The 12,072-nt window shown below is 50.5% G+C and overlaps 1 protein-coding gene across 2 annotated transcripts in view; it reads right to left on the minus strand.

Annotated features, from left to right (window-relative positions):
• Nucleotides 1-749: 749 nt before the first annotated feature.
• ARID3A (AT-rich interaction domain 3A) overlaps nucleotides 750-12,072 on the minus strand; it is a 65,913-nt gene continuing 54,590 nt past the window's right edge. For both annotated transcript variants that reach the window (XM_083720475.1, XM_083720476.1), the window contains exons 6-9: nucleotides 7,925-8,172; nucleotides 4,505-4,810; nucleotides 3,392-3,481; nucleotides 750-1,180 (exon numbers count right to left, since the gene is read on the minus strand). In XM_083720475.1, the coding sequence (XP_083576601.1) occupies nucleotides 1,020-1,180; nucleotides 3,392-3,481; nucleotides 4,505-4,810; nucleotides 7,925-8,172 (805 nt within the window). In that variant the 3' untranslated portion in view covers nucleotides 750-1,019. The remainder of the gene's footprint in view (nucleotides 1,181-3,391; nucleotides 3,482-4,504; nucleotides 4,811-7,924; nucleotides 8,173-12,072) is intronic.

Raw genomic sequence — 12,072 nt, forward strand, 5'->3', positions numbered from 1 at the left:
ATAGATCTGCTTTCGCCTTTTTTTTTTTTTTTTTTGGTTGTCTGTTGAGAATCGTATTCCAAAAACAAAAGAAGTTTCTATTTACACACACACCCCTGAATTTTCCTTATATATGTTTCGAGAGCGGTTGGGTTTTTTTGTAAAAAAGGAAACAAAACAAAAAAGCAATAGCTAAAATCTTTCCCACCGCCATTCCCCCCCCCCCCCGTCCCCTTTTGTAAATGCTGTCTGGGGTCGGGTTTAAAAAAAGGTTTTCGTTCTGAGACCACCCTCCACCCCGAGACCGCCTGACGAGAGGTGTCTCCCCGCCACCGCCCCAGACAAAATAAAAATAAAAATAAAAATAACAACACACAGTGCAAAAGTGTGAGTTCGCATGAGGTAAGGAGTTCTGTGTCTACAATGCATTACGTCAAAAAAAAAAAAAAACCACACAGTGTTTTCCATCTGGCTCAGAAATCGTCGGCGCTCAACGCGCCACTCCCCTGCAGTCCAAAATCCAGGCTGAAAAAGCTTTCTTTGTTTTCGTTTTTTGGTTCTTCTATTTGATATCTTTAATGCTGGGCATTGGAGAAGATATTTGGTGGAAGCGGGGAGAGAAAGAGGAGGGAGAGATTAGGACCCAGCGGCTCCCCCACCTGTTTCCCCTCCCCAAAAAAAGGTTTGGTTATTTTGGTTTCAAGCTAAAATTGGTTGGGATACCTCCCTCCATTCCCGATTGGGGCAAGATCAAAACATCTCCCTGCAGCAATGGCAAAGAGGTTCCTTTATTTTTTGGGGGGGGGGATTTGGGGACAGAAGATGGTGCCTTCCAGACCCCCCTTGCCCCCCCGGAAACAAACAAGGCGTGTGCGGGTCCATCTCTCCCCTCTCTCCGGAAAACATCCCCCAGGAAATCCCCGTCCAGACAGGCGGATAAGGGTCCAAACCGGGGATCTTTTCTCGTTGACCGTGCGTCGCCGAGACGGGGGCTTCTTTCGGCTTTGGCAGGACAAAGAGGAGAAGCAGGGAGGGTTTCTTTAAGGCGACGAGGAATTGGTTGAGGTAGATGTCGGCGCGGCGGGGAAAGCAGTCTGCGGGGCGCTGGCGGCCGGCCCGCCCTGCGAGCCGCCGCGGCCGCTGTTGGAGTTTCCTTTGCTGAGGGAGGACGAGGGCCCCGGAGTTTGGGCGAACAGCACACCTGGAGGATGGAAGAAGAAGACACTTGGTGGGCCACCAGAACCCTGGACCCGTTCCTTCTCCCCAACCTAAATACCCAACTGGTCCTTTACTCCCGGTTGCCTTAGATGTTTCCGAGCACAATTCAAAGTGTTGGGGCCGAGCTTGAAAGCCCTAAATGGCCCAGTATCCCTGAAGGAGCGTCTCCACACCCATTGTCCATCCCAGACACCTGGGTCCATCTCCCGAGGGCCTTCTGGTGGTTCCCTCCCTGCTAGAAGCGAGGTTACAAGGAACCAGGCGGAGGGCCTTCTCGGTGGTGGCGCCCTTCCATCAGGTGTCAAGGAAATAAACAACTACCTGACTTTTAGAAGACATCTGAAGGCAGCCCTGTTTAGGGAAACTTTTAATGTTTAATAGGTTATTGTATTTCATTGTTTTGTTGGAAGCTGCCCAGAGTGGCTGGGGAAACCCAGCCAGATGGGAGGGGTATAAATTATTATTATTATTATTATTATGAGACCCTACAAAAGCCAGGGCTGCCGCCTTTCAGCAACTGCTTTGAGAGGAGATAGGGTAAAGGTAAAGGTAAAGGGACCCCTGAACATTAGGTCCAGTCGCGGACGACTCTGGGGTTGCGGCGCTCATCTCGCCTTATTGGCCGAGGGAGCCGGCGTACAGCTTCCGGGTCATGTGGCCAGCAGGACTGAGCCGCTTCTGGCGAACCAGAGCAGCGCATGGAAACGCCGTTGACCTTCCCGCCACAGCGGTACCTATTTATCTACTTGCACTGGTGTGCTTTCGAACTGCTAGGTGGGCAGGAGCAGGGACCGAGCAATGGGAGCTCACCCCGTCATTGCGGGGATTCGAACCATGACCTTCTGATCAGCAAGTCCTAGGCTCTGTGGTTTAACCCACAGCACCACCTGCGTCCCTTGCAATTTTATTATGCAGTGAGAAATATGGGTTCTGCAATGGGGTTTCCGCCCATTGCAACAGGTGCAAAAGCAGGGGAGGGAAATGGCTCGTTTGCCGCTTCTGCAAACACATTTTCAACCCTTAGATGGCACCTATCAGCCTTTGTGGTGGAGCTGCTCAAAGGTGAATTTTGGAGCAAGGCGTTTGCAGAGATTTCCTTGGCAACTACAGTGGTACCTCGGGTTACATACGCTTCAGGTTATGGACGCTTCAGGTTACAGACTCTGCTAACCCCAAAATAGTGCTTCAGGTTAAGAACTTTGCTTCAGGATGAGAACAGAAATCGTGCGGCGGCAGCAGGGGGCCCCATTAGCTAAAGTGGTGCTTCAGGTTAAGAACAGTTTCAGGCTAAGAACGGACCTCGAGAACAAATTAAATACTTAACCCGAGGTACCACTGTATAAGCAAACTAGGGTGCCATTTTTCCACCAGGCGCTCTTGAACCTGCTTACGGATTTGAAAAGTTAAGAGCTTATTTTTATTCTCTTAACAGGGGCCCAGGACCGCACTGCCAAAACCTGGAAGACCTTCTTTAATCTTAGTGAGTTGGCAAATTGCCCTCCCAGAAAAGGGCAGAGCTTGAGTTACCATAAAAAAAAGGAATTTTATTTCTTGTACAAACATTGAGGCACGTGGTGTCCCTAGTACATGCAAATTCTGGCTCAATTAAGACTACATTCAGGTTTGATTCTCAATAGCGATGCAACTCACAGGTGCAGAACGCTTCCATTTTTATATTTAAAGCTTTATAACTTGCAAAGGGAACATTTGCGTGACTTTACAATCCCTTTGCAGCAGAGCTGCATTTTTGTACTTTGAGTCTGCAACTAATATTAATATTATTAATAATAATAATAATAATAATAATAATAATAATAATACACTTTACAGTTTAAATATTTTGATTCTTTGTCTTCTTTCTTTCTGGGACGTTTGCACCTGTTTCAGGTATTTCCTTTTTGCAAACAATTTTTATTTAAAATGCAAAAACCCGTCCTCACCTTTCATCTTACAGGTGTAGGTAAGGTAATTTTGCAACCTTCGGAGCTTGCGACCTTAGCAAACTTAAGACCGGGCTGTAATTTGGTCTTCTTTATTTTAGTTTTTTATTTCAATTGGAGTAGTAGTATGATTGGATATATGAATTGGATGGTTTTCATTGGAAATTCAATAAAAATGATTTTAAAAAGAAAAGACTGGGTTCATGAGGCTGGCCGAAACCTCCTTTCCGAGGTTCCTCCTTTCCGAGGTTTACCTGTATAAACGATGCCATTGAGCTCAACAGACATGTTGATGCTGTTCGTTCCGTTGGTGGCCAAATTCATAGCGGAGTCTTGGCGGTTTTCTGGAAGGCAAAAAAGGAGGAGGGTAAGACAGAGGCGGTCAGGCACCCATTTCCCTTTCCGGGGAGCGGGGCCAGGGGCAAAAGTAGGGGGAGGAAGACATGCAAATTTCCACACCTGTACAGGTGCCTAAGGGACGCGGGTGGTGCTGTGGGTTAAACCACAGAGCCTAGGGCTTGCCGATCAGAAGGTCGGCGGTTCGAATCCCCGCAATGACGGGGTGAGCTCCCGTTGCTCGGTCCCTGCTCCTGCCAACCTAGCAGTTCAAAAGCACCTCAAAGTGCAAGTAGAGAAATAGGTACCGCTCCGGCGGGAAGGTAAATGGTGTTTCCGTGTGCTGCTCTGGTTCGCCAGAAGCGGCTTAGTCCTGCTGGCCACATGACCCGGAAGCTGTACGCCGGCTCCCTTGGCCAATAAAGCGAGATGAGCACCGCAACCCCAGAGTCGGCCACGACTGGACCTAATGGCCAGGGGTCCCTTTACCTTTATCTTTACAGGTGCCTAATGTCCACACACAGATCATGTATAATAATAATAATAATAATAATAATAATAATAATAATAATTTATTATTCATGCCCCGCCCATCTGGCTGGGCTTCCCCAGCCACTCTGGACAGCTTCCAAAAAAATATATATTAAAATACTATAATACATCAAACATTAAAAGCTTCCCTAAACAGGGCTGCCTTCAGGTGTCTTCTAAGAGTCTGGTAGTTGTTGTTCTCTTTGACATCTGGTGGGAGGGCGTTCCACAGGGCGGGTGCCGCCACCGAGAAGGCCCTCTGCCTGGTTCCCTGTAGCTTTGCTTCTCGCAATGAGGGAACCGCCAGAAGGCCCTCGGGAGATGGACCCCGGTGTCCAGGCGGACGATGGGGGTGGAGACGCTCCTTCAGGGATACTGGGCCGTTTAGGGCTTTCAAGGTCAGCACCAACTGTGCTCAGAAACGTCCTGGGAGCCAACGTAGGTCTTTCAAGATTGTTCTCTCTAACCTCCATCTGGGCATGGCCAGAGAATAAGGATACCTGGCGAACGAGTCCCTTGGCTGTTGATGCGGATATTCATGGGGAGCTGAGCTGTCATGGCCAAGAGGTTCTGCTGGAGCGCCCTCTGCATCAACCGTTGTTGGTCGTCCGTCACGAGAGCAATCTTCTTCTCCGGGGGCTCCCCGGACTCCAGCTTCTCCCGCAGGTGCTCCAGTGCAGCTGCCTGAGCCACCGCGGCCGCCTGGGCCGCCGCCGCTTGGACGGCTTGGGCCGTGATGGCCGGGTGACCTGCCAGCGAGACGGGCAGGCGGCCGGGCACACCAATGGGGATGGCAGTCTCCTCCTCTGCAGGGGTTGCAAGAACAAGAACAAAAAGGAAAGCTCCTTTAGCGCAAACAGGTGAGACGGAGAGAGCGAGACAGGGAGATTTTGTTTTGTTTTTTGAGATAGATAAACTTTAGTCGCCTTAGCCAACGGCCATAGCAACATAAAATAAGCAATACAGTGGTGCCCCGCAAGACAAAAGGGTTTTCCGTTTTTCGAGGCGCTTTGCAAGACGAATTTCTCTATGGGCTTGCTTCGCAAGATGAAAAAGTCTTGCGAGTCTTGCGATTTTTTTCGCTTCACCCCCCCTTTTTCTAAGCCGCTAATAGCCGCTAAGCCACTAATAGCGCTAATCCGCTAAGCTGCTAATAGGGTTGCTTTGCAAGACGAAAAAACCGCAAGACGAAGAGACTCGCGGAACGGATTCTTTTCGTCTTGCGAGGCACCACTGTACAGTGGTACCTCAGGTTAAGTACTTAATTCATTCTGGAGGTCCGTTCTTAACCTGAAACTGTTCTTAACCTGAAGCACCACTTTAGCTAATGGGGCCTCCTACTGCTGCCGTGCCGCCAGAACACGATTTCTGTTCTCATCCTGAAGCAAAGTTCTTCACCTGAAGCACTATTTCTGGGTTAGCGGAGTCTGTAACCTGAAACGTATGTAACCCGAGCTACCACTGTACACACAAATAAAAAGACAGCAAAAAGGGCATTCAAATGACCAAGACTATCGTTCAGATAGTAAAGGTTAAGGGACCCCTGACCATTAGGTCCAGTCGTGGCCGACTCTGGGGTTGCGGCACTCATCTGTCTTTATTGGCCGAAGGAGCCGGGGTACAGCTTCCGGGTCATGTGGCCAGCAGGATTAAGCCGCTTCTGCTGAACCAGAGCAGCGCACGGAAATGCCGGAGTGGTACCTGTTTATCTACTTGCGCTGGTGTGCTTTCGGACTGCTAGGTTGGCAGGAGCAGGGACCGAGCAACGGGAGCTCACCCCATCCATCGCGGGGATTTGAACTGCCGACCTTCTGATCGGCAAGTCCTAGGCTCTGTGGTTTAACCCACAGCGCCACCCGCGTCCCTCCATCGTTCAGATACCGGCCCTTAATCTCATCGCACCCTCAATAAACCTAGCCACCTTGCTGTTGTCTGATCATTTTGATCTGATAAAAGAAAGAACAATGTGGCCGCGGATGGGCGGCCTGAGATGTCAGAGTGGGGTGATGATCTCGTTCCTCAGATCTTTATACAGGGGACAGGACAGGGGAACATGAGTCACTGTTTTCAGATTGCCGTCTCCACAAGGGCAGAGTCATTTCTCAGTTGGAATATTTTGGTATCTGCCCTCCAGTACGGAAGAGGGCATCACATTCAGTCTGACCAGTGTGAAAGCATGTCTGTATTTTTGGATAGTCACCGTATTTTTCGCTCTATAAGACGCACCAGACCGCAAGACGCACCTAGTTTTGGGAGGAGGAAAACAAGGGAAAAAAATATTCTGAATCCCAGAAGCCAGAAAAGCAAGAGGGATCGCTGCGTAGTGAAAGCAGCAATCCCTCTTGCTGTTCTGGCTTCTGGGATAGCTGCGCAGTCTGCATTCGCTCCATAAGACGCACACACATTTCCCCTTACTTTTTAGGAGGGAAAAAGTGAGTCTTATAGAGCAAAAAATACGGTAATTTATACAAATATGGTGCCAGGGAACCAAACTAAGAAGGGGGGGAAAAAGGCATTCCAAGGACAGATTTTCTTTATAATGGCCAGATTTTTCATACAGGGAGATTTATAGCCAGGGCGGATTTGATTTGAATCAAATCGACTTCAATCACGACTTAAATAGAATTGATTTCCATCACGATTTCAATCACTAGTCAGCAAGGCTTGATTTAAATCTCTGTTTTGTTTCTTTTACAATAAGACTCATTCTTGCTGGTATCATCTTAACATTCACAAATGCATTTGGAATGCATTTTTTACCTATATAATATCCGGCACAGATATCTTTGGCAGAGGCCCTTATTCTCTGTCCCGCCACCCTCACAGGCCCGGTATTTCCAGGCAGCCTTGACCGAAATCTAAAGAGGCTTTTAGACGCAGGTGTACCAAAGAAAGCGAACTGGGAGAAGCTTGCCCACTGGAATGCCACCCAGCAATATTTAACCACCTGGGCTCGCTTTTTTTCCCTCCTCCTCTGCCCTCCTGGTCCCTCTTTCCTTGTGTGTCGTGTCCTTTCCTTGCCCTTTTTCAAGCTGCTAAGCCAATGAGCAGGGCCTGCGTGTGTGTTTTTTTTAATTTGGTGGGGCGTAAGCCAACCCGAAGGGACAGGGGTGGCGCTGTAGGTTAAACAACAGAGCCTAGGACTTGCTGATCAGAAAGTCGGCAGTTCGAATCCCTGCCACAGGATGAGCTCCCCTTGCTCGGTCCCTGCTCCTGCCAACCTAGCAGTTCGAAAGCACGTCCAAGTGCAAGTAGATAAATAGGTACCCCTCTGGCGGGAAGGTAAACGGCGTTTCCGTGCGCTGCTCTGGTTCGCCAGAAGTGGCTTAGTCATGCTGGCCACATGACCCGGAAGCTGTACGCCGGCTCCCTCGGCCAGTAAAGCGAGATGAGCGTCGCAACCCCAGAGTTGGTCACGACTGGACCTAATGGTCAGGGGTCCCTTTACCTTTAGACATGGAGGAAAGGGATGCAAGTGGTGCTGTGGGCTAAACCACAGAGCCTAGGACTTGCCGATCAGAAGGTCAGAAGCTCGGTGGTTCGAATCCCCACAATGATGGGGTGAGCTCCTGTTCCTCGGTCCCTGCTCCTGCCAACCTAGCAGTTCGAAAGCACCTCAAAGTGCAAGTAGATAAATAGGTACCACTCCGGCAGGAAGGTAAACGGCGTTTCCGTGCGCTGCTCTGGTTCACCAGAAGCGGCTTAGTCCTGCTGGCCACATGACCCGGAAGCTGTACGCCGGCTCCCTCGGCCAGGAAAGCGAGATGAGCGCCGCAACCCCAGAGTCGGCCACGACTGGACCTAATGCTCAGGGGTCCCTTTACCTTTACCTTTAAGCCAACCCGGGAGACCTTTTAGGTTGAAGAGAGGGGCACAAAACGTGTGCGGAACCAAACGAGCGAGGCAATCGGCTGCCGTACCTTTTTTGATTTTCGGGACGGAGGCCAAGGAGCTGCCGTTGGTAGTTGAGGGCAACCCCAGCGTTGGCACTTGGAGCTTGGGTGAGGAGAGCATGGCATGGGTGCCGCTGGGCGAGTACGTGAAGATCGAGCCGCTGAACCCTTGACGGCGACCCTCACGGCGGTTGCTGTCGATGGCGGCTTGCAGTTCATTGGGGTTGCTCAGACCTCTCTTCTCACACTCATACGGGTACAAGTACTTCATGTACCTTTCCAGGGGAAAAGACGCACACACAAAAATCAACCATTCGCGCTTTGTTCGATTCAACGCACGCTGCCAAGATGGACAGAGTTGGCCCAATGGAATAGGACGTCCCTATTTTCAGGGGAGAAACGTTGGAGGGGATGGAATAGGACGTCCCTATTTTCACAGGAGAAACTTTGGAGGGGGTGGAATGGGACGTCCCTATTTTCACGGGAGAAACGTTGGAGGGGATGGAATAGGATGTCCCTATTTTCACAGGAGAAACTTTGGAGGGGGTGGAATGGGACGTCCCTATTTTCACAGGAGAAACTTTGGAGGGGGTGGAATAGGACGTCCCTATTTTCACAGGAGAAACTTTGGAGGGGGTGGAATAGGACGTCCCTATTTTCACAGGAGAAACTTTGGAGGGGGTGGAATAGGACGTCCCTATTTTCAGGGGAGAAACGTTGGAGGGGATGGAATAGGACGTCCCTATTTTCAGGGGAGAAGCGTTGGAGGGGATGGAATAGGACGTCCCTATTTTCAGGGGAGAAACGTAGGAGGGGATGGAATAGGACGTCCCTATTTTCAGGGGAGAAACATTGGAGGGGATGGAATAGGACGTCCCTATTTTCAGGGGAGAAGCGTTGGAGGGGATGGAATAGGACGTCCCTATTTTCACGGGAGAAACGTAGGAGGGGATGGAATAGGATGTCCCTATTTTCAGGGGAGAAACGTTGGAGGGGATGGAATAGGACGTCCCTATTTTCAGGGGAGAAACGTTGGAGGGGATGGAATAGGACGTCCCTATTTTCAGGGGAGAAACGTAGGAGGGGGTGGAACAGGACGTCCCTATTTTCAGGGGAGAAACGTTGCGGAGGGGATGGAATAGGACGTCCCTATTTTCAGGGGAGAAACGTTGGAGGGGATGGAATAGGACGTCCCTATTTTCAGGGGAGAAACGTTGGAGGGGATGGAATAGGACGTCCCTATTTTCAGGGGAGAAACGTTGGAGGGGATGGAATGGGACGCCCCTATTTTCACGGGAGAAACGTAGGAGGGGATGGAATAGGACGTCCCTATTTTCACGGGAGAAACGTAGGAGGGGATGGAATGGGACGCCCCTATTTTCACGGGAGAAACGTAGGAGGGGATGGAATAGGACGTCCCTATTTTCAGGGGAGAAACGTTGCGGAGGGGATGGAATAGGATGTCCCTATTTTCAGGGGAGAAACGTTGGAGGGGATGGAATAGGACGCCCCTATTTTCAGGGGAGAAACGTTGGAGGGGATGGAATGGGACGTCCCTATTTTCAGGGGAGAAACGTTGGGGGGGATGGAATAGGACGTCCCTATTTTCAGGGGAGAAACGTTGGAGGGGATGGAATAGGACGTCCCTATTTTCAGGGGAGAAACGTTGGGGGGGATGGAATAGGACCTCCCTATTTTCAGGGGAGAAACGTTGGAGGGGATGGAATAGGATGCCCCTATTTTCAGGGGAGAAACGTTGGAGGGGATGGAATGGGACGTCCCTATTTTCAGGGGAGAAACGTTGGGGGGGATGGAATAGGACGTCCCTATTTTCAGGGGAGAAACGTTGGGGGGGATGGAATAGGACCTCCCTATTTTCAGGGGAGAAATGTTGGAGGGGATGGAATAGGACCTCCCTATTTTCAGGGGAGAAACGTTGGAGGGGATGGAATAGGACGTCCCTATTTTCAGGGGAGAAACGCAGGAGGGGATGGAATAGGACGTCCCTATTTTCAGGGGAGAAACGTTGGAGGGGATGGAATGGGACGTCCCTATTTTCAGGGGAGAAACGTTGGAGGGGATGGAATAGGACATCCCTATTTTCACGGGAGAAACGTTGGAGGGGATGGAATAGGACGTCCCTATTTTCACGGGAGAAACATTGGAGGGGGTGGAATAGGACGTCCCTATTTTCACGGGAGAAACGTTGGAGGGGATGGAATAGGACGTCCCTATTTTCAGGGGAGAAACGTTGGAGGGGATGGAATGGGACGTCCCTATTTTCACAGGAGAAATGTTGGAGGGGATGGAATAGGACCTCCCTATTTTCACGGGAGAAACGTTGGAAGGGATGGAATAGGACGTCCCTATTTTCAGGGGAGAAATGTTGGAGGGGGTGGAATAGGACGTCCCTGTTTTCACAGGAGAAACATTGGAGGGGGTGGAATAGGACGTCCCTATTTTCACGGGAGAAACGTTGGAGGGGATGGAACAGGACGTCCCTATTTTCAGGGGAGAAACGTTGGAGGGGATGGAATAGGACGTCCCTATTTTCACGGGAGAAACGTTGGAGGGGATGGAATAGGTAAAGGTAAAGGTACCCCTGCCCGTACGGGCCAGTCTTGACAGACTCTGGGGTTGTGCGCCCATCTCACTTAAGAGGCCAGGGGCCAGCGCTGTCCGGAGACACTTCCGGGTCACGTGGCCAGTGTGACAAAGCTGCATCTGGCGAGCCAGAGCCGCACACGGAAACGCCGTTTACCTTCCCGCTGGTAAGCGGTCCCTATTTATCTACTTGCACCCGGAGGTGCTTTCGAACTGCTAGGTTGGCAGGCGCTGGGACCGAGCAGCGGGAGCGCACCCCGCCGCAGGGATTCGAACCGCCAACCTTTCGATCAGCAAGTCCTAGGCGCTGAGGCTTTAACCCACAGCGCCACCTGCGTCCCTAGGGGATGGAATAGGATGTCCCTATTTTCACGGGAGAAACGTTGGAGGGGATGGAATGGGACGTCCCTATTTTCAGGGGAGAAACGTTGGAGGGGATGGAATGGGACGTCCCTATTTTCAGGGGAGAAGCGTTGGAGGGGATGGAATAGGACGTCCCTATTTTCAGGGGAGAAACGTTGGAGGGGATGGAATAGGACGTCCCTATTTTCAGGGGAGAAACGTTGGAGGGGATGGAATGGGACGTCCCTATTTTCACGGGAGAAACGTTGGAGGGGATGGAATAGGACGTCCCTATTTTCACGGGAGAAACGTTGAAGGGGATGGAATAGGACGCCCCTATTTTCACAGGAGAAGATCGGATGCTTTTTCGAATTTTCTGGCAGCAATTAAGGACAAGCAAGACCCTGCTGCTTTTTTTTAAGAGAAAGGAAGTCGGGTTTACAGCTACGAAGGAGTTAACAGACCTCCACCCACTCACCCCCCCAGTCCACCCCTCCCTCACCACCCACAAATCCTTTTTCCGCCACCTGGTCTTCTGAATTCCAGACTAATTAACTTTAGCCTTGATTAGGGTGGGTGTAATAGGTGGGGGGAGAGAATGGGAGAGAAGGAAGAAGGGGAGAGAAAGAGAAAGAGAGAAAGAGGAGGGGGAGAAAGGATGGGCTCAGAATGAGCCCATTCCCCTGCTTTCAAAGATTCAAGGGTGCGTCTCCATATAGAATTATACGTAAATTTCTTCCCAAAGCACCCTTGATCCACTGGAAACTACCGTATTTTTCGCTCTATAAGACGCACCAGACCACAAGACGCACCTAGTTTTTGGAGGAGGAAAACAAGGAAAAGAATATTCTGAATCTCAGAAGCCAGAACAGCAAGAGGGATCTCTGCGCAGCGAAAACAGCAATCCCTCTTGCTGTTCTGGCTGCGCAGCCTGCATTCGCTCCGTAAGACGCACACACATTTCCCCTTATTTTTTAGGAGGGTAAAAGGGAGTCTTATAGAGCAAAAAATACGGTAAGCCTTCCTAAAGAATTATGAACCCCCCAAAAAAGAAAATAGGATGAAAACTGCCTCCCACCCCACGGCCAAACATGGAGTCGGATTCTCCTTCCTTGTGACGTGAAGCCACGGGTTCGAGTCCTGCCCTCCATACGGGAGAAAATAATCTCCTCCGTCTTGCGCAGGACAGCCCTTGAGATTTATTTATTTCTGAAGACAGCCCTCCCATC

This window comes from Podarcis gaigeae (assembly GCF_964106915.1).
Source record: "Podarcis gaigeae genome assembly, chromosome: 18".
NCBI classification, from domain to species: domain Eukaryota; kingdom Metazoa; phylum Chordata; class Lepidosauria; order Squamata; family Lacertidae; genus Podarcis; species Podarcis gaigeae.